Source organism: Plecotus auritus (assembly GCF_963455305.1).
Source record: "Plecotus auritus genome assembly, chromosome: 11".
In the NCBI taxonomy this organism is placed as follows: domain Eukaryota; kingdom Metazoa; phylum Chordata; class Mammalia; order Chiroptera; family Vespertilionidae; genus Plecotus; species Plecotus auritus.
Window position 1 is genome coordinate 19,713,051 of NC_137777.1, and position 23,557 is coordinate 19,736,607.

General features: G+C 36.4%; 1 protein-coding gene across 1 annotated transcript in view; it reads right to left on the reverse strand.

Annotated features, from left to right (window-relative positions):
* Positions 1 to 507: 507 nt before the first annotated feature.
* Positions 508 to 23,557, reverse strand: part of NUDCD1 (NudC domain containing 1) — a 65,537-nt gene continuing 42,487 nt past the window's right edge. The window contains exons 7-10 of the mRNA XM_080646552.1: positions 22,157 to 22,301; positions 20,261 to 20,386; positions 3,083 to 3,242; positions 508 to 1,128 (exon numbers count right to left, since the gene is read on the reverse strand). Coding sequence (XP_080502678.1) covers positions 836 to 1,128; positions 3,083 to 3,242; positions 20,261 to 20,386; positions 22,157 to 22,301 — 724 coding nt within the window. The 3' untranslated portion in view covers positions 508 to 835. The remainder of the gene's footprint in view (positions 1,129 to 3,082; positions 3,243 to 20,260; positions 20,387 to 22,156; positions 22,302 to 23,557) is intronic.

Below are 23,557 nucleotides of genomic sequence, written 5' to 3' on the forward strand. Positions count from 1 at the left end.
GTTCCTTATCAGATATGCACTTGCAAGTTTCTTCCAGTCTGTGGCTTGTCTGTCATTCTCCTAAATTGTCTTTCCAAGAACATAATTTCTTACTTTTGATGAAGTTCAGTTTTTCAATTTTCTCATTCATGGATCTCACTTTTGGTCTCATGCAGGAAACCTTTGTCTGGCCCAGGGTTACAAAGATTTGCTTTTGTTATCTTTTATAAGTTTCATAGTTTCGGGCTTTACATTTAGATCTCTGACCCATTTTGAGTTAATTTTGGGATAAGATTGTTTATTTCCTATGATTGCTCTAACAAATTACCACAAATTTAGTGACTTAAAACATACTTAAGGCCTCTCAGCAAACTTTAAGAATATTAGATCTGCTTAGAATTCTGTTATATTTCACCTTCTAACTCAGCTATTAAGTTCATTTAATTATTTACAAGCATCAACATTTTAACTATTATTCTGTACATTCTATAGGTATAGAACGTAGAAATGATGTCAATGAACAAAGAGTACACGATAAATGTGTTTATTTTTAAACACTAAATTGTACATTTTTTCATATAAAAGATTCTAGCCTCTGCTTTTAAAAAATAATTACACTGCTAATGGTATCTATGTTTTTTACAGAAGCCAATTTTCTCTAAATTTTCAGCTTCATTCCATAGCTTTTATAGAATCATAATCTCTTGAATATATTTCCAATATCTTTTAAAAAATAAAATACAAGATCATTTTTTTTAACATATGAAAACTTAACAGGTTACAGCATAACTGCCCAGCCTTCCAGCTACCACTGACACCTACTCCCCAGCACAGAGGAGCCAACATGTTGGAGTAACTAGTTCTCTGTTTTCACCTTTATTAAAAAGAGGTTTCTGGTAGTCAGAACAAATAATCTCTCATTTGTTGCTTGAAAGCCTACTATAGGATCATTGGTGTCTAGGCTTGCTACTTGCTGCTTAGCAACCTGTCCTACCTGCCTGCCTTCCTTTCTGTTGTAAAGTACAGTGGACATAGGAGTGGGCTGACGATAGATGAACACTCGACGCAGGCACTCACAAAGGGCTGCATAGGAGTAATTTGGAGCACAGGCAAAAAATTTTTTGTCTCTCTTTGATGCTTGGACATAGCCTGCCAACAAATAAGACAAACAAAAGAAAAACTATATATTAAACAGAAGGAGAAAAGCTGTGATTCATTATTAATTAAAATGCCTAAATTAAAGATATACCATAAATACTCAACAATGAACTATTAATGATTAGCCACAACCAATCTCTCCCACCTGGTGCAAAAATACAGCTTTAATACCTAAGGAACAAAGTAGACAGGGTTTCAACTCTTCAAGAAAGGAACTATATAGCACCATATGACTTCCATGAATAATTAAAACACTAAACAGCTAAAATTTTAAATGCTAGAAACATGCCAAAGTATCTTTAAATGCCAATTAGTTAATTGAGTTCATCAATCACAGATGGGTCATGACACAATCTTTTTCTTTTTTCTTAATAAATAGGATACCATTGTAACGTTATTTCAGGAGTGTGTTCATAACGCAGGCCTCATTCCTGAAGGTACTAATATGCACAATATGTTCTTACTATTTCTGTGCTAGTATTTTTACCAACACTACAACAGAATTTTGTTGTAATTCAGCTCCCATAAGTAGAACCTTGAGAACACTTCAAACTTCAAAGAACATTCAAAAGTATCTAATTTATAAAACTTCATTAGGACATCCCTTAATTAAACTTTGAAAAAAACAACAACAGTATTAATCTTTTTAACAATTAACTTTACAGATTTAAAAAGCTTATACATAAATTAGGATTTTCAGCTGTAACATGAGATAAAAAATGTAACACTAAAGTAAATTAAGTTCATCAAACAATGAATGAGCAAAGGAACCACTGAGCACAGACAGATGAACAGTTTTTTTTTCCTCATTAAGCAGGATGTGAGAAGGAAAAGCAGGATGTAGGTTCCTATGTGAGTAGCTTAGAATTAGTTCTCCAGGCTAACCCTGACAAAATTAGTAATGTATATAATATCTATAATGTTGATTTACTTAAACTCAAGCATAACACATTTCTTCTATACTAGGGGACTTGGGGATTACAAATGGAGGATCTGAGCTTATGAAAATTATGGTGAGCGTTTCCTCTTACAAAAAAGAGGATAGAAAATGAAAAAAATAGGAATTATAGTGGAAAAGCTAGAAATATGCAGCTAAATTACTTAAACTTTATTTCAGGTCATAAAAATCCATTTGAAGTCTGAGTTAACCAATTTAACAGCTATATTATTACCTCGAAGGATAACTGACACATCTCCTCAATAGGGTTGTGCACATAGCTATATGCATAATCAAAATGCATAATTTTACTTCCTGTTGCCAGTTTAAAATAACCTTTCAATAAAGCAGTTATTTTGGCTAATTCATGTAAAAAATGTCTCCCATACAATACTAATGTATTTTGATATAAAATCAATTCTTACGTAAGTCTACAATTATGTAGTTAAAAAATTTTTTCCAGCCCTAGTTTTAAAAGAATTGATATTTTCCCCTTTATCTTACAGAATAAATTTTATTTCTGTTTATCACCATTTTCCCTAAATGTTTTCCTTTAGAATGGCTCTCTTTGCACTTACGTCCCATGAAAGATGTCTTCTAATGTACATTACCTCAGAGCAATTCTATGTTTTTGAAGAGTACTCTGAAGAAACGTGAATACAAGATTCATGCAAGCCTCATTTATTTAAACGAGGCATGTGGCCCGCCGGCCGCGAGTTTGACATGGCTTGAGTAGGGTATTGTCAAACGCCTTGTTCATATTCTATACCGTATAGCTCAATTGGAATAAACAAATGAATGATTACAATATTTCAAGTGTTTAGTTAACCACTTTGATTTCTATTCTGCATTGATCTTCTGTACAAGCATAAAACAGCTTAGTCCTACTGTTCCAAAAGCACTGACATTCATCAACTATAGTACACGCAACCAAATTATAGCAGAAATCAATCCCAATGTAATTAGGACAGCTCAAATTTTTAAAAGGAAAAAGAGCCTGCTGTGTACCTAAAGCATTGAAAGTGGCGATGTGCTCCCACATCTCGTCTTGTTTGCTGGAGTGTGGCTGCCAGAGCAGGGCGTCCACGTCATGGCGCAAACAGAAGCAGGGCATTTCCTTAGGATCCACTATGACAGAGAAGAGGTACTGGTTGCTTCCAAGATTCACCTAAAATAAAAAGTGACAAAACATTTTACTCAACAAATTATTAAAAATAATGATGACAAAAACACTTTATGTCAGCAACTATTCCAAACCTTTTATATACTTGACCTGGTAAACTCTTCAAAATGCCCTGGGAGAAATGTGGTATTGCTACCTACATTTTAAAGCTGAGGAAAGTGCTGTAACTGGCCACTTAAGTAACTTGCCCAAGAACAACCTGGTAATAAGTCCTGGAGCTGAGATTTGAACCCAGAGTCTATGTTTTTTTTTGTTTGTTTGTTTGTTTTGTTTTTAATGTTTTTACTTATTTTAGAGAGAAAGGAAGAGGGATAGAAACATTGATGATAGAAAAACATTGATGCCCCCTACTGATGATCGAGCCCACAACCTAGAAAAGTGCCCTGACCAGGAATTGAACCAGTGACCTCTTGGTTCATGGGTCGACGATCAACTACTGACCCATACCAGCCAGGCCAGAGTCTTAACCACTACACTAAAGTACCTCTTAACTCTTAATAACTAGTTTAAAACATGATATAAAATACCAATTTATAAGCAGAATATTTTCTTAAACCACAGTATACAAAGTTTACAAATGCTAACTTGTAATAATTACCAAGAACAATGCTAGCTACTAGGATTCATGAGCACATCCTACATGTCAGACATGTTATAAATATTAATCTCAAGAATCCACAAGGCTGTTATTATCTTCACTTAATAGATAAAAGAACATACTTGGAGAGCTTGAGTAACTTGTTCTAGGCTACATAGAAAAATCATAATGCTGAGATTCAAATTCAGATCTGTCTCTTCACAAAGTATTTACTTTGGTGTACTGTTTAATTATAATCTCAATGTCAAAGAATATTAATTTTTATTGCAATATTGATGGCTAAAGGAATTCATTTTAATATAAAATAGTCAAGTTGATATTCAATTGAATTCCATCTACAGGAATATTTCTTTTTAAGGAACTAGGTTATAAGATATTCTTTATTAGAAATGTTATCAGTTTAAAATGCCTAAATACCAACAAAATCAGTCAAATGTAGAAAACATAAGATATGCATAGTAACTGATTTCCACAAGTTTTAGAGTAGATTGGAGAATAAATGGTTAAAATTCAGGTAAAGAACTTTCCAGTATTCAGTAGGGAAAGCTGTGACTAGGCTCTCAGATTTACTGATATAGCTGTGCCCGCACAGCCTACTGTCTAAGTCAGGTTTATTTTCAAAATCACCACCAACTCACTGGCCTTTTATAGTAAGCTTGGTGGACCCAATACTGCTTCAGCTCTCTTCCCTGCAACACCCTTTACCCAACCCGCCTCCCCCTCCCCGCCCCCCCCCCCCCCACACACACACTCTATTCTCACTTGTTTACCAAGGGCTTTCACAGAAGAAAAGAACAATTGAACTACAAATACAGGTTGAAATGATTTTTTTTTTTTTTAAATATATTTTTATTGATTTTTTACAGAGAGGAAGGAAGAGGGATAGTCAGAAACATCGATGAGAGAGAAACATCGATCAGTTGCCTCTTGCACACCTCCCACTGGGGATGTGCCCGCAACCAAGTTACATGCCCTTGACCGGAATCGAACCTGGGACCTTTCAGTCCGCAGGCTGACGCTCTATCCACTGAGCCAAACCGGTTTTGGCTGAAATGATATTTTCATAATAATGCATTTACTTTCATGAGCCAAGTGCTTTAAGAATGCATTGAGTACTAACAATGACAATGACTGATCTCTAATCCTCTCATGTTTCAATGCACAAGGGAAAGAATAGAGGGCCCTGAACCACCAAGCGGAAGGCTAACTGAGAGAGATCACTAATGAAAATAAGAGGATGAAGATGCAGGTCTCTTGTGATGGGCCCCTTACTCAGACTTAGACATTCTCTTCCACTCCCACATACCTTACACATACCTCCAATAGAGTGGAGTCAAGGTACTATTAATTACAAAACAGCACTCTCACATCACATGGCTTACTCTACCATACCCTTAACACAGTGTTCTGCTTGAATTCTTCTCGCCTCTTCTTGCCTGATGGATTCCTACTTATTCTCCAAGATTCAGTTCAACCATGAAACCATGAGCTGCTTAAACTCTGAGAACCCCCAACATTATGGATATTATTCCTAACATTATTTATCATGCTATGTTAGATTATTAATATGCATGTATAACACCTGTGGCAGGCTGAATAATGTCCCCCAACATGCCCACATTTTAATCCCTGGAACCTGTGAATATGTTACTTTACATGGCAAAGGGGACTTTGTAGATATGACGAAGTTAATGATCTGGAACTGGAAAGATAATCTTGGATTATATAGGAGGGCCTAAGGTACTAATAAGGATTCCTATAAGAGGGAAACGGATGAGGGGAGTCACAGAGACAGAAGGCGATATGACAGCAGAAACAGAGGAGTAAAAGACAGATTGGAAAATGCTACACTGTTGGCTTTGAAATTGGAAGCTTAGCCCACTAGCAAAGGAATGCAAGCACCTCTAGAAGTTGAGAAGGGCAAGAAAATGGATTCTCCCCTTTGAGCCTCCAGAAGGAATGCAGCCCCAAAGACCAAGTTTAGGGACTTCTGACCTTCAGAACGTAAGAGAATAAACTGCATTTTTATTACAGCATGATTTGTTACAGCAGCAATAAAAAACAAATATACCACCTATTTCACAAGACTATCTTAAGAACTAGAATTTTGTCTTCTTGTCTCCATATTCTAGATAAATATTTTTTGAATATTTTATGTAGGAAGTCATTTAAAAATACTTCCAGCAAAGCTAATCTAACCTTAGAGTTAGGAATGTTTTATTCTACCTTACAGTTAGAATAATTGGCTAAGGATTTTTGTAAAGCAAAAAAATCTTACGTTACTAGAGAAATACGCACTGGTGATTAGGGGTCAGTAGCTTCCACACCCAACTAAGTACACAGCTCTCGCCTCAGAAAATCTTACTTTTTCAATAAGTGTTCCTATGCTTTCACAAAATGTCCAAACTGACTTAAATGGCATTTTTGAAAGCTCAAAAGTGACTCCAACATACCTTTCCAATATTGGCTCCTGTTACTCTCCTCGAAACTTAACACTTAGCAAAAACTGGATCACAGTCTACAAAACTGCACCCCCAACTGTCCCACTTCTTTACCTGCTGTGCCTTTTCTGCTTGCTCCACATCCTCCACCCATTATATACTTTATGCCATACTCTAATGGCATTTTCTCCTCTAAGCAGTTTTCTCCAATGTTAATAAAAAGAAATGATGTATCCTAATGGTTCATTTATACCTCTCTTAAGAATTTATCTCCCGTTCCCCTTACAGGTCTTTGAGAGGACCATGACTTCGGGTAGAATACTTAGCCCAAGCATGTCAAACTTGCAGCAGTTTGACATGCTTGACTTAGCCCCATTTTATTCTCCGGTAAATACAATGGTAATAATAGTACTTATTTCACAGTTACTTTGCTGAGTAAACAATATATTCCAAGCACTTGAACAGTGCCTAGCACTTAGATCTTAATAAATGCAAATGTTGATTATTACCATTCTAGACATCCTCTGTCCATTCTGCCTTGAATATTACTGGCATTCCAAATCAAACAAATGAGATGAGCAATAATAGGGGGAAAAACACACCAATTTGTTGTGATCTTCATTCATGTTGCTCATACATCACTTAGAAAATGTGAGAATAGCTATAAAAAAACAATAACATATCCTTCCTCTATCCTAATCCCAGTATATTTAATTTACACACAAATTTCTAAACTCTTACATTACTTTAAAAACAAGAAATACAGCCCTAGCTAATTTGGCTCAGTGGATAGAGTGTAGGCCTGAAGACTGGAGGGTCCCAGGTTCGATTCCGGTCATGAGCACATGCCCGGGTTGTGGGCTCGATTCCCAATAGGGGGCATGCAGGAGGCAGCCGATCAATGATTTTCTCTCATCATTGATGTTTTGATCTCTCCCTCTCCCTTCCTCTCTGAAATCAATACAAATAAAAAATACAAGATTCATTATTTTGCTTGTCATTTTATTGTCAAATAAATTCTATTTTATCAATAGTTTCTACTGTATGCCCATCACTTTCAATTTTACACTTTTCCTATAATGCATATCTTTCAGTAGTTTGTGGATCTGCCCCTCAAAAAGTGAACAAGTTATTCTTCAAATAAGATTTGGATGCTTTTAATATATTCAAAGACAAGTTTCTGGAAGTTTAAAAAACGATAATAAACTAGTCTGATGGTAATAATTTACTGTGAGACAAAACATTCCCTTTAAATGAGCTAGATAATTTGCAATTCTTTCTTCTTTATGTAGTAAGAGACTGTGTGGCATTCATTTTACTAAGTTCTAGCCTTCCTATTCTTCATTTTAAAGCCAAGTATTCCACAGCTAAATAAAAAAGACCATGCCACTGCAAGATGTTTGCTACTGCTTAGATTGGTCAGCAGCCACAATAGAAAAATAAACTCATAATTCCATTCAAAGGTTGCAAGCTAAGAGCAGATAAAAGAACGGCATATAAATACTGCTTTTAAGATAACACCTAAAACGTGTTTGGTTTCATTTTTCCCATGGTAGTAATGGAGTCTCTTGATAATTATTTATTACTTTTTCTTGAACTAGCTAGGATTTCCAGCATGATGCTGAGGGGTAATAGGGCAAACACCCTTGCCTATCACCAATCTTAGGAAAAACATTTGGTGTTTTACCAGGAAGAATGAAGTTAACTCTAGGTTTTTTGAGGAGGCAGTTAATCTTCAATTCCTGGTTTGCTGAGCACTTTTATTATAAATGAATGCTAAATTTTGTCGAATTATTTTCTGCATCTAATAGGATGGTCAAATATCTTTCTTTAGTCTGTTGATATGCTGAATTATGTGAATATTGGAATGTTGAATCAATCCTGAATCCTAGAATCAACTCTACTTGGTCATGACATATTATCCTTTTTACTTACTTCATTGGATTTACAAATATTTACTGAGGACTTTTGTGTCTATATTCATGAGGGAGCGTGGTTTCTTTTCTTTTTTTCCCGTTTTCTTGTCATGTCTTTGCCACTACGGTAATGCTGGCCTCATAAAATAAGTGGGAGGTGTTCCTTTCTCTTTATGTTCAGGAACAGTCCATACAGAATTGGTATTGTTTCTCCATTTGGTAGCATGTACCAGTGAAGCAACCTAGGTCTGGAGACTTCTTTGTCAGAAGGTTAGCAATAAATTCAATCTCATAACAGATATGGACCTATTAAGGTTACCTATTTCTTCTGGAGTAAACTATGGTAATGTTTGTCTTTCAAGGAATTTGTGTTTTCACTTAAATTGTCAAATCTATAAAAAATAGTTGTTCTTAATATTCCATTAGTGTCTTTTAGACCCATAATGATATGCCTGTTTGTATTCCTGATATTGGTAATTTGTGTTGTCTTTTTCCTTGGTTATTCTGTCTAGAGACTTATCAATCTTGATGTTTTCAAAGAACCAGCTTCTGGTTTCATTGGTTTTCTTTATTACCAGTATTTCTGGTTTTCAATTTCATGGATTTCTGCTCTTATCTTTATAGTTTCTTTCCTCTTGTTTGCTATATATTTGGTTTGCTATTCTTTTCCCAGTTTAAGATGGAAGCTTAAATTGTTAAATTGAAACAGGTTTTTCTTTTCTATATAACATATGCTATAAATTTTCCTCTAAGCATTGCTGTAGCTACATCCCACAATGCCCCAGGTTTCATTTTCATTCAATCAAAATACTTCCTAACTTCCCTTGTTAGTTCCACTATGACTCATGGATTATTCAGAAATGTGCTGTTTAATTTCCAAATACTATGTTTTTCTGTTATGAATTTCTAATTTAATTCTGTTATGTTCAGAGAACATTCTGTTTATTTTCTTTTATTCTTTTAAATTTGTTGAGGTTATTTTATGGCCCAGAATATGTTCTCATTTGGTGAATGTTCCACCTCCCTCTGGGATTCCACTTACTGTAGGTGTATGTTAGACTATTTGGCATTGCTTCAGAGCTCTTAGATACTCTCATTATTTTTGTTTTTAATTTCCACCCCCTCTACTTTGCTTTTGGTCCTGCTAATTTTTACTAACCTAACCTCAAGGTAACTAATTTCTTTTCTGCAGATGTATTGAGTATACTGATGATTTTGTTGAAGGCATTCTCTTCTTTTGTTCCTGTGTTTTGTTTTGAATTCTAACATTTTCATTAGACTCTTACAGGTTTTCTCTGCTAAAATTCTGCATTTATTCATGTATGTTATCCATGTTCCCTATTAACATATTAACCACATTATTTTAAATTCTTTGTCTGATAGTTTCAAAATATAAGTCATCTGAGTCTGATTACATTATCTTGTTTCTTGGCAGCTTCAGTTTTGTTGCTATAGTTACCTTCAGTGCATCACTAGCTTGAAATCCCTCTAGTGTTACCTTGTGCTCTGGTGATAACTTGCTAATAATTTTCCTCAACTGTACTATTCTACCACCAGCTTTAGGCCTTCACTCTGCATCTGTAGCTCAGGGAGTCTGCGCTCCTGCTCCTTCCCTAGCAGTATACTGCTGTTGCCTACCACTTGGTCCTTCGGTGTCTGATGGGGTGGAGGGTGTAGGAAAAAGCTTCTCTACTATTTAGGCTCAGCCTCAGTCTTGGACCTTGTGTTCTTGGGTATCAGGGTTTGGGCCTTTGAAGTGTTACCCTCCTCTAGTGGCAGGAACTTCTAGTAGTCTGTGCTTGGGATGGGTTCCTGGCTTTCCCCCCATAGAGACGGTGTTTTTTTGTTTTTAATTTTGTGTATGTTTTAATTCCTATTTATTGATTTGAGACAGAGAGAGGAAGGTAGAGAGAAACATCAATTTTTGTTGTTCCACTTATTTATGCATTCACTGGTTGATTCTTGTATGTGCCCTGACTGGAAATCGAACTCACAACCTTGGTGTATTGGGATGACACTCTAACCAACTGAACTCTCAGGCCCAGGCTAGAGGTGGTATTTTAAAATTATTATTTCCCTCCCGCTGCACTGGGTCTTCTTTTGAGCCCCTGGTGGGCTACAATTTTAGTGCTCTTCACTCAGCAGCATAAGGTTTTTGTTACTTAGGGAAAATAGTGCAGGTAGGACCTCACTTTCCCCATAGAATTAGTAACTTACCTCCTCCTACCCCACACCACCAAAATAGCTTTCTCTTGCCTCTTCCCCTGCTTTCAGTCTCTCCTGTTAGGCCCTGGTCAAGGTCCACAGAGAGGATATGTGAATTCCAAGGGTTCTATACTTTCTTGCTAGCCCACAGTAGGCCTTTAGCAATTTGTTAGTTGAAGTCTTCTTATATGGCAGTTCTTTCTTCTTCCTATGCCCAAATGGGCCTGTTCTCCTATCCCATATCTCCTTGGTGGCACCTGTTTTTCCTTAGATTTCAAGCTACTTTGTTGCCCTGTAACTTCAAGTTCTCAGATGAATTTTTAAAAAGTAATGATTCTACAGATTATCCAGTCTTTTATTGTTACACTGAGAGTGATGTCTTTCTAGCTTTCTACCTCCTAGACAGAATGTCACACTGATGATATTCAACCACCAAAGAAATATTACTTTCTCTTCATAATGCTCTAAATAAGATGTTGGGCAAATAATAAATTTTAGTAAGATTCCATGGAATAAAAAGGCTTTAAATGTAGTTTTAGCAATTAAAAGAATTAATTTATATTAGACAATTTACTTATTCAGAAAACTCATTCTTTAATGCCAAATGTAAATGTCTTATAGCCTTAGGAAAAACCCTCTTCAATCCATAACCCATTAGCTAATAAAATATAACTCCACATTTCTTCTATTCTCATGGTTTTTATAGAAAAGGTTATATTTACTTTTGAAGTACCAATGAAGACTACAATTGAATAAAACATTCTCTAGAGAAAAATCTGAAACATGAATTTCAAATAGTAAATTGATTATCTTTTTCTTTTCTTTGTAGAACACTTAGCAATTAAAGACTTCTAAAGATTAAATATCAAAGTGAAGACATTTGAACAACCCTTAATCACTGCTATTAACAAATTAAACTGAAAGGCAGTATTAAGAGAAAGGTTTTATCTATTCAGAAACAAAGTATTTGTTCAGAGGCCAGATTGAGAAATTAATTCCAAATTCCTATTCTGTACAGAAAATAATTGCTAAAATTTACTCTGTTCTTATGTGCATGAAATATTGAGTTGATCTGTACCTACTACTCTTTAAGTAAAAACACTCCCTGTGTTTCTCCTTTATTTTCACAATATTACCACACTCAAAATACGTCTCTTGATGTGTGGGTTTTCCACATATCAAGCTATTCTTTGACACCAGCTGGATGTCCAACAATTCAGTTCTGAAAGAATCTAGCTGGAGATAGCATCAGATTCCACCTGTTAAGGGCTCAGTCCCAAAAGACTCCCATTTAAGATGCCAATGGCATATCCCAGCTTGTCACCTGTACTTCGGACTGATTGGCTATACTCAGGGGTCCTCAAACTTTTTAAACAGGGGGCCAGTTCACTGTCCCTCAGACCGTTGGAGGGCCAAACTATAGTTTTTTTAAAAAAAAAAAAACTATGAACAAATTCCTATGCGCACTGCGGGCCTGGGACGAGTCGGCTGCTAAGCAGGACAGGCAGCGGCACCCAGCGGGCCGGATAAATGTCCTCGGCGGGCCACATGTGGCCCATGGGCCGTAGTTTGAGGACCCCTGGATATCAGGGTTCCAATGACTCCTCCCTTGGGTTTGATAATTTGCTAAAATGTCTCACAGAACTCAGGGAACCACTTAACTTACGTTTACCAGTTTATTATAAAAGGACATGATAAAGATGAACATCCAAATAGAAGAGATGCATGGTGAGAACTACAGAGGAAGGCACACTAAGCTTCCATTCTCTTGCCAACCACACCACCCTCCTAGTACCTCCATGAGTTCAGCATCACAGAAGCTCTATGAACCCTGTACTTTTGGTGTGTTTTTTTATGGAGGTTTCACTACATAGGAATGATCAATCATTAACTCAGCCAGTCCCTCTCCCCTTCCTGGAAGATGAGAGATGGAGCTGAAAGTTCCAGCTCCTAATCATGGCCTGGTCTTTCTGGAGACCAGGCCTCATCTTGAAGTTACCTAGGAGCCCACGCTGCTCCATTAGAACAAAAGGCACTCTTATCTGGGATCAAATCCCAGGGGATTTAGGAGTTCTATGTTGGGAACTAGATCAAAGACCAAATATTGGAACAAACGATGCTCCTAGTGCTCTTTTTAGGAAATTACAAGTGTTTTAGGAGCTCTGTGCCAGGAACTGGGGACAGAGTCCACTATATACATACCACTATATACATACTAGGGACCTGGTGCACGAATTCGTGCACAGGTGGGGTCCCTCAGCCTGGCTGGCAATTGGGGCTGGCCAGGTGGGGGTTGGGGGAGTGGGACAGCAGGAGGTTGGCTGTGGGAGTGCACTGACCACCAGGGGGCAGCTCCTGCGTTGAGTGCCTGCACCCTGGTGGTCAGCGCACATTATAGCTGTTGTCCGGTAGTAACAGTCGCTTAGGCTTTTATATAGATAGATTTTCTATTATTTCACAACTACCTTATTTAATCTTCACTTTCTGAGAATAAGGACTATAATCCTGTTTTATAGAAGAGCAGAGTAAAACTCAAAAGGTTAAGAGATTTAAGGTAAGATGCTAATAAGTGGTAGCTGGGATTTAATTTCAATGTACTTCCAAACCCATGTTCTAAACCCAATCACAATTACTGCATGCTCTCCCAAAGCCCATTTTACAGTAGTTACTAAGCAACTACCGGAGTATGCTCCTGGCTGGGCACTATTTCAGATATGGTAAACCACACATAATATAAATTGTGTATATTCTGCTCAGTTAGTTAAATTGAGTTGATAAGTTGTCCTTGTGGGGCATGTCTAAAACTGGTGTTTACAAACAATGGCCAAGAAGTCTTTTAAAATCCTGAGTTGCAATTGTGTTTGAACACCCATTCAAAAAAAGAAATCATATAATCAAAGATGTTTATACATTGCCTAAAAAATTTCAGTATAGGAAGAAGCCGGATGTGAAATGCACTTACATTTTTCACTTTACTAAAAACTGTAAGAAAGAAAACAACTATTAGTACTTAAAAATAAAAGAAAAAACTGACAATATTTTCATTTTGAAAATTATCAAATTGGATCTTTAGCTGTATATATCATAATATCAAATTTCAGTGAGTATTCTAATGGAAGACATTTAAAAATATAATGGAAGATGTATTAGACAACAGCAAAGATGTATTAGACAACAGCAATGTATGAATATTAAATACAACTGCCATAAGAAGAAAAAGAGAAAGCAGGTAAGGATATAATGTGGCTGTGTTTGATATCAATTAGTAAGGGATAGAAGGTAACATGTGAACACAGGTCTAAGTACTAGTAAAGGAAGGGAACAGATAAGGAAAGGCAGAACACTTCAGGTAGAATTAACAAATGCAAAGGCCCTAAGGGAGAAGCATGTTTAATATGAGGAAAAATATGAAAGTCAGAGTGGCTAAAGAAAAGTAAGCGAGCCCTAGCCGGTTTGTCTCAATGGATAGCGAGCCAGCCTGTGGACTGAAGTGAGCCAGGTTCCATTTCAGCTTGTACCTTGGTTGCAGGTTCCCCGCCCTGGTCGTGATGCATGCAAGAGGCAACCAACTGATGTGTCTCTTTCACATCAATGTTTTTCTCTGTCTCTCCCTCTCCCTTCCACTCTCTCTAAAAATCAATGGAAAAAATATCCTCGGGTGAGGATTAAGAACAACAACAACACAAGTCAGTGAGGTAGAAAATGAAAGATAATCAGAATTGGATTTTTTAATTATGGGTCTGAGCAATGGTAGTAAAATCAACTTAGATCAGAAGAAAATTTTCTATTTCATTAAAAATAGTATGGCCCTGGCCAGCTGGTTCAGTTGGTTAAAGCTCATCCTGTACACCAAAAGGTTACGGGTTCGATTCCCAGTTGCGCATGTACAGGAGGCCACTGATAGATATATATATATTTTTAATATATTTTATTGATATTTCACAGAGAGGAAGGGAGAGCTAGAAACATCGATGAGAGAGAAACATCGATCAGCTGCCTCCTGCACACCTCCCACTGGGGATGTGCCCGCAACCAAGGTACATGCCCTTGACCGGAATCGAACCCGGGACCTTTCAGTCCGCAGGCCAACGCTCTATCCACTGAGCCAAACCGGTTTCGGCCAACTGATTGATATTTCTTTCTCACACTGATGTCTCTCTCTCTCCCTTCTCTAAAATTAATGAAAACATATCCTTGGGCGAGGATTAACAGAAAAATAGTATGGAATGGAGTATTAGAGCCTGTCCTGTACAATAAGGATAGTACTGTTTTGTGAAATTTTTGTTTCAAATTTGTGTATGTGTTTACTGGGTTTCAGTGTAAAATGTACACAGTGAGCCACAGAAAATTTGAAAGGGGCTTGAAGACCATGGTAAAGATCCTAGACATTATTCTAAACATGACAGAAAGCCACTAGAGAAAGCAAAGGAATAGAGAAATGATAAATCTACTAAAACCTTTAAAACAGGGGTGGGGAACATCCAGCACACAGGCCATATAATAAGGCCCGAGAAATCATTTGGCCTGGCCCTGCCAAGGCATTAGGGGTGAGTTAATTAAATGTTTGACCAAATATAGGAGGCTAATTTTTAAGTTGATAATTTTGTATGGCCCGTGAATGATGTTATAAATATCCAATGGCCCTTGGCAGAAAAAAAGGTTCGCCTGCCTTGAAATGATTACTTTAACTTCACACAAACTACTTATTAATTCAAAGGGGAAGATGAAGACTGGGTGACTGGATGTTCCAAATTAGAGGAGATTAAAGAAACATCACAACTAAATGCACTATGTGACATGTGAATGAATCCCAAATCAGGGGGAAAATTTGTTAAAAGTACATTATTTGATCAATTGGTAAAATTTGAAAATGGACTCCATATGACATTAATGTATTGTATCAAAGTTAAATTTCCTGACTTAATATTTAAAAATGGTGGTAAAGGGACATGGCATGTGCAACTCATTCCTAAAATGTTTCAGCAAAAAGAAGAGGAGGTGGAAAAGCAGAGAAAAAAATAAATGTGCCAAATGTTAACATTTGCTAAAATCTAAATGAAGGATGTTGTTACAGGCTGAGTTGTAGCCCCTCACAATTCACATGCTGAAGTCCTAACCCCCAGTACACAGAATGCGACAGTATTAGGAGATAGACGTTAAAATGAGGTCAAAAGGGTAGGTCCAAATCCAGCATCTCTGATGTCCTCCAAAGAGGAGATTAGGATACAGACACGTGCAGAGGAAAGACCACATAAAAACAAAGGAGAAAACAGCCACCTAGAGCCAGAGAGAGTGGCTTCAGGAGAAACCAACATGCTAACACCGACCTCAGACTTCCAGCCCCAGAACTGTGAGAAAACGGATTTCTGTTAAGGCAGCCTTAGGGAAATTATTATATAGCTTAATTTCTAATATGGTCAAGTTTGATAGATAAAACCAAATAAACAGATTAGGAAATTATTATATAGCTTAATTTCTAATATGGTCAAGTTTGATAGATAAAACCAAATAAACAGATTAAGTACCCAAAGGAACGTAGGAATGGAAAGAGGTTCTGAGACCGAAAAGCTTGAGAACCACTGGTTTAGATACTTCCTAAAAGTATTTTCTTCCTTTATAACTTTTGATCCTATCTTTAATCTTTTTGAAAAAATTAGTATATCAATTATGTGTCTTTTCTACTAGCTTTCAAACTGACATTAACCTAAAAGAATTATTTCCTGCTTGTAACTCCTCTGCTTCCTGTATAACTCACTGTAATTTAAATTTTTAAAATATCCCATCACATTTTGACTACTCAAGTCTACAATCTGATCACTATAGACCAGTGTTGTCCAACAGAAATAAAATGCAAGCCACATGCATAAATTTTCTACTGGCCACATTAAAAAGTAAAAAGAAACAGAATAAATTAATTTTAATAAAATTATTATTAAGATGTTACTTTTTTCATGCTACTTCAAAATCTGGTTGTATATTTTATATACAACTTACAGGACATCTCAATTCAGAAAAACCACATTTCAAGTGCTCAACAGCTACTATGTGGCCAGTGGCTAATACTTTACAAAACATATCTAACACAGCTCTAGACAGAAGCAAAAATACTTCATCTTCAAATGCTAACCCTGATTTACATTTCTTTCAGGAAATTTTTTATTTTGAGAAATCTGTCCTTTACAATATAGAGTTTTGACCTTTTGTTACAGTATTTTTTCCTAAAACTATAAGGACATATATTGACTTTTCCACGTACAGATCATTTTGAATTATCCAAAGTCAAGACAAATGAAATCAAGAAAACAGAACTTGAAGCAAACATTGCAGAAAAAAGCACAACTGTCAATAAAGTACTACAGGAGTCCGAAAGTGGATGTGGCACTGAACCTGCAACATATTACAGTCTCCTTCCTCCATGACAAGCCAACTTAATACCATATTTTTCTTTTTTTAAATAATTTTTAGCCCTGACCGGTTTGGCTCAGTGGATAGAGCATCAGCCTGCGAACTGAGAGGTCCCAGGTTCAATTCTAGTCAAGGGCATGTACCTTGGTTGCGGGCATATCCCAGTAGGAGGTGTGCAGGAGGCAGCTGATCGATGTTTCTAACTCTATCCCTCTCCTCCCTTCCTCTCTGTAAAAAATCAGTAAAATATAATTTTTAAAATTCCTCAGTCTGTTCCATGCTTCCATGCCTCTGGGTCTATTTAGTTCATCAGTGTATTTTGTTCATTAGATTCCACATATAGTGAGATCATGTGATATTTGTCCTTCTCTGACTGGCTTATTTCATTTAGCATAATAATCTCCAGGTCCCTCCATGTACTTCCTTTTTACTGCTGCATAGTATTTCATGGTGTAAATGCGCCATAGCTTTTTTATCCACTCATCTACTGATGGGCATTTGGGCTGTTTCCAGATCTTAGCTATTGTAAATAATGCTGCTATGAACATATATTCTTCCTGATTGGTTTAGGGATTCTTAGGGTATATTCCTAGAAGTAGGATCACTGGGTCAAACAGCAGTTGCAGTTTTAACTTTTTGAGGGAACTCCACACTGTTTTCTATAGTGGTTGCCCTAGTCTGCATTCCTACCAGCAGTGTACTGGGGTTCCTTTTTCTCCACATCCTGGCCAGCTCTTGTTGTTTATTGGTTTATTGACAGTAGCCATTCTGGCAGGTGTGAGGTGATACCTCATTATCGTCTTAATTTGCATCTCTCTGATGATTAGTAATGTTGAGCATTTCTTCATATATCTCTTGACAACTTTTAAAACCTGTATGAGAGACAAGGCCCTAAAACATCTACCTTTGAAAGCTAATGGGGCTTGCATTCACAAGACCCACAAAGCTATAATGAACTGAGAAATGGTTCTTAAAGTGCTCTCACCCCAAAGTCGCATGCAGACTGCAAAGCGCCCAGACTTTCTGTGAAAGGCTTATTTGCTCATCTTAAAACACCGGCATGAGATGCAAGCATCTAATTTAATACATATCTAGGAGCCTATGGAAACACTTCCCAGATAAGCAGAAGCTAAAGGGTTCATTATCACCAGACCAGCCTACAGTAAATGTTAAAGGGACTTCTTCAAGTTGAAATGAAAGGGCACTAAGTATAAATATCACCGATAAAGGTTAGATTCTTAACTTTTGAAAGAATATAACATTGTAAAGGTGGTGGGTTAAACACTTACAAAACTAGTATAGAAGTTAAAAAAATAAAAGTAGTAAAAATAACCATAACTACAATAATTTGTTAAAGGGTACACAGATAAAAAGATGTAAATAAACAAGAGTGGTGGGAAAGAGAAGTACAGATATAGAAGTTGTAAGAGTAATTATTTAATTTTGGTACAGCTTCAGTTGCACTTCTGCCTAGTCACCGGTCTTCTGCCATTCCACCTCATTTGTCTATGTAGGTGTATAATCTAAAAGTACTCATTTTTATACGTCCTTTAGTAAGACCAGCCATTAGTTAAAGTTAAGTATCCAAAAAAGACTAGGAAAGGTTAGTGAGTGAATCAAGTTCCCATGACACTACTGACTTTGCTTCCCTAAATTTTTGCTAAAATTCACTTTTCCCTCAACCTATACAAGACAAACACTCTAGGCCAAAGTTGGCAGAAACTTTTCAAGACTTTTCTTGACCTACATCAAAGACTGAAAGGTCTGAGAACAAAATAACAAAAGACCAAATTGTTGTCTTTTCTATTGGAACTAATTTCAACATGCAAAGTTCGAAATCAGACACTGATTTTCTATGAAGGCACTTCTCACATGAACAACTCCATGAAACATGGCCATGGTTATACACTGAATGGCCAGATTATTATGATCTCTGAACGCATAATAATCTGGTCACTCTGTGTATATCCTATATAATAAAAGGCTAATATGCAAATTGTCCCCTCGACCAGGACTTCAACCAGGAGGCTGGCTGGACCCCACCCATGCACGAATTCATGCACTGGGCCTCTAATACGTTCAGAGATCATAATAATCTGGCCACTCAGTGTATAGTATTAAGTAATGGTTAATGATTCCCCTAAGCAACTATATCTCATAAAATTCTAAAATTCTTTTTTTTTTTTAAATATATTTTATTGATTTTTTACAGAGAGGAAGAGAGAGGGATAGAAAGTTAGAGACATCGATCAGCTGCCTCCTGCACGCCCCCCACTGGGGATGTGCCCGCAACCCAGGTACATGCCCTTGACCGGAATCGAACCTGGGACCCTTTAGTCCGCAGGCCGACGCTCTATCCACTGAGCCAAACCAGTTAGAGCAAAATTCTAAAATTCTTTAAAAATTTACATCTACAAAGCTGAGCACCACACCCTATAATACAGGAATTACAAGCCAGTCCAGACAGCATTCTTCAGTACCTAGATGCACACCTCTCAAAGCTTTTGAACAGAACATAGTTTTAAAGGGAAAAATTAACCTGCTTATATATTTATGGCAAATCAGAAAGAGAGGAGGGGAAAATCCGAAAAGGAGTCAAATAAAAATTCTAAAATGAAGTGGAGGAAAAAAAACACAAGAAAATGTTAAATCACTTGATATAGAAGAGTTTAAGTTTATAACAGGTCACACAAATAAAATTCTTCACAAAAGAATAGTCAAAAGTAAAAACAAAAGCAAAATACTAAAAATATTCTATATTTTGCACACCAATTAGAGATCAAACAAAAAAACTGAAGGAGAAGGTAAAAATGTAAAACAGGCAATAACTATAAACACTATTAATGAGAATATAGAGTGGAAATCAATTTGTCATGACTTAGCCGATGATTTCTTAATTTGACTCCTATAACTCTTTATGAGATAAATAACCCTGAATATAGAAAAGGCTTCATGTAAAAGAGGATTTACAAAAACAGCATCATCAGTAATGCAATTAAAAAAATTATTAAAGATGTGTACTGTAATTTGTAGGATGACCACTACATACACACACATGAACACCAACAATAACAGTACAGTATAATCCAACCATTAAACTAGAGATTGAAATAACATGAGCATAAAAAGAAATACTATGTCCTAATGCTGACTGAAAAAAATCATGAAATTATTATACACTTTAGGGATAATTGTATGTAAAAACCTGCACACACAAAGCCAATTGAAAGATATTAAATATGCAATAGTACCAAAACAATACATTTTAAAATTGGGGGTGATATGATAAAAAGTTGCCACTTTATGGAAAGATGATATTTATAACACAGCCAGTAATTGCTAATCAAGTCATCTTTGCAAAAAATATATTTGTTCAATTATTTCATCTGAGTAATTTCTACTCACAAACTTTTAAAAAAATCATTATTAAGAACTTACCACATGAGTAGTTTTTAATGTATTGCCATCAAATCTGCACAAACTGGAACTCTCTTCAAAGAAAATATCACATTCTTCTAACTCTTGAGCATTACAAGGAGGTTTTCCTTTATCGGGATCTGGATTCTTAAACCAGAAAATAAGTATAGAAAAAAAACACCAGAAAATAAGTATAGAAACAATAGGAGAATGAATTTCTTCATACTTAAAAGTGTTAATATTACAAGAAAAATTAAAACTAAATTTCAGACCCATAATTAATGAAAACTTAACAGAAATTATGGAATGATGGAATCAGCAAAAGGTATATTGAAAAAGCTATTATAAACAAAGCCTATGTATTCAAAGATGTAAAGTAAACACGTCCAGAGAGTTATGGAAGATATAAAATGGAACTAAATTTATCTAAGATAGAATTGACAGCTGATGAGACATTTCAGAAGACCAGTGAGCATGAAACATAATAATTGAGTCTATCTAAATTAAAACACAGAAAAGAAAAAGAAAAAACACAGAATCCCGTTGACCTGTGGAACAACATCAAGTGGTCTAATTAATATATGAGTAATTAAAAAGGGGAAGAAAGAAAAAACTTTCAAAGAAATAATGGTCAATTTTTTTTTTTTTTTTTAATTTGATGAAGACTTCACTTCTACAGATTCAAGGTCAAAGCTGGGATGTGGAGCCACCTAGTTGTGGTTGTCTGTTCCAGCTGAAAAATCAATGGAAACAATTCTGGTTGTTGTGGTGGCTGTAGCTGGGGCCACTATCACCCTAACTCAAGAAGATACACATGTCCAGTGGGATAAAGAAAGAACCCTCCACACTCCTTTCTCTCTTCCCCTTTCAACTTCCCATATGTTAGAGATAGGAAGGAAAAAAAACTTCAGGACTGCCAAGGCAGCCAGTACTGAACTGGACAAGATTAGAGAAAAGGGGGTAGGATCGGGGCAGAGGGGGTCAATGGGGGGAAAAGAAAGGGGAATCTGTAATACTTTCAATAATAAAGATAAATGTAAGATAAAATGGTATTAGCACATACAGTTATGTACAGTACTTAATACTTGATAACGGTAATAAACTATGTTACTGGTTTACAAGTTTACTATACTTTTAATTATTTTAGACTGTACTCTTTCTACTTATAAAAAGTTTGCTATAAAACAGTAAGCCAGGTTACACCAGCAGCAGCCTCATACATCTGGTGCTTACCGCATCTCGATTGCATCATTATCTTGATTTAATCTCGTGTTGATTTGTACAGTGACATGTTGTAGAGGGTTGGTAGCCTAGGAGCAATAGGCTATACCCGTGGTCGGCAAACTGCGGCTCGCGAGCCACATGCAGCTCTTTGGCCCCTTGAGTGTGGCTCTTCCACAAAATACCACGGCCTGGGTGAGTCTATTTTGAAGAAGTGGCGTTAGAAGAAGTTTAAGTTTAAAAAATTTGGCTCTCAAAAGAAATTTCAATTGTTGTACTGTTGATATTTGGCTCTGCTGACTAATGAGTTTGCCGACCACATACCATCTAGGTTTGTGTAAGTGCACTCTATGATGTTTGTACATTTAAGCCATTAAACACAAGTTACGAAATCGCTTAACATGGCATTTCTCAAGACATATTTCTGTCGTTAAGTGTGTGCATTTTTTGTGTGTGTATACGTAGAGAGAGATACATACAGAGATGCTCCTCTACCCTACACAGCATGCCCTCCCCCCATATATATGTATTCAAATATTGCAAGAACGGAAATTGGAATTTTAAGCGATATTCAAACACCAGTCAGCAATACTTAATCTGTGTCCTTTACCTTAAAAAGCAAAATAATGTTTGAAAACCTGGCATATCCTCATCTTTCTGACCCTTAGAAAATGAAATACTATTGTAATTGCTTACCAGTTGTTCAGAGGTCAAATGCATCAAACGTTCAGCTATTGCAGCACATTGGGCTGAGTCTCTTATAAATTCCCCTTGCTTATCACCAACTACTAGCTCTGGCCAAGTCAGTCCTTCATTCTTCTTAATCAAGGAAATCTCCAAGCTAGAAGTTTAAGTGAGAAAAGTAATATTATATTAAGCAACTATACAAATTATACAACTAATACCAAGAGAAGAATCTCCCATAGAAATTACCCCTCCAGTGTCCAGAAGATGTTTTACCAAATATTGTGTTCATTTTAGTTCTGCATATGAAAAATCTGTAATTTAAGGATAGGTAATTTAGATTTAATAAACAAATAAAGAAAGTACTATTGGAAATAGTGTTTCAAATGGCTTGATGAGAGGAGTAACTGGAAAGAGTAAGGCAATCCAGGAAGCATTGTTGTAGTCCAGCTGTGTGGTATGTTACCAAACTTAAGTAACAGAAATCTAAGCAGCACACATCTGAGATATTTCATTGGGCAATGGTGGGGGTGGGTATATAAAGTTAATTGGAAAGGGCCTATAACTAAAGGTACCTCTGTGTATGTGGAACTAATTAACTTTATTTTCACAAACTAGTAGCCATAATATATAATTATTCACCTAAAGATCAGGCAAGTTAAATCAATACAAATGTTATTTCTCAAAATTCAGATTTTAAAGAATTGAAAAGAAATGTAGGATTTAGAAAAATAATAACTTTGGTAAAACAGGAACAAAGTTAATATGGTCTCTATCAACTTACAATCTAATTCTGTACATTTAAGCCATTAAACACCAATTCCAAATGGACTAAAAAGGGCCTATCGGGGAATCCTGAGATTAAGGTCTGATGCAGCAGTGAAAGGAGGGCGAGCCGAGTCAGGCAAACAGTGGACTCAGCAGGATAGGGCGTTGCCACGTGCCTCCTGAATAGGAAGGGCAATCCAAGTAAGCTGCTTTGGGAGCAGCCGCTGCTGTAACAGAGGAAAGTGGGGTGGGAGCAGGCGTTCCCTGTGCCACCTTGGGTACACGTGTGCTACACTAACCCACGCCCTGGAACACAACTGCAAGCGAACAATTGCAAGAACATAATAATAACTATTATCATAATTATCAAACAGAACATGCAACTTATCAACTATGCTTTTTCAAGGCTGTTATCACCACCTCATGAATTAATTATAGCACTTTAAAATTTTCTGAAACTACTTACTTTAAGAGATTATACAAAATACCTTATGTAATATGAATTCCTATCATTAGCATTAAAATTACCACCACAAACAATAATGCCCAGGTTTAGTTATATTTTCTAAAGAGAAAGCTAACCTTGATAATGATGATAAAGATAATAATAAAAATGACAATAGCTTATACTGACCAGGTATTTAC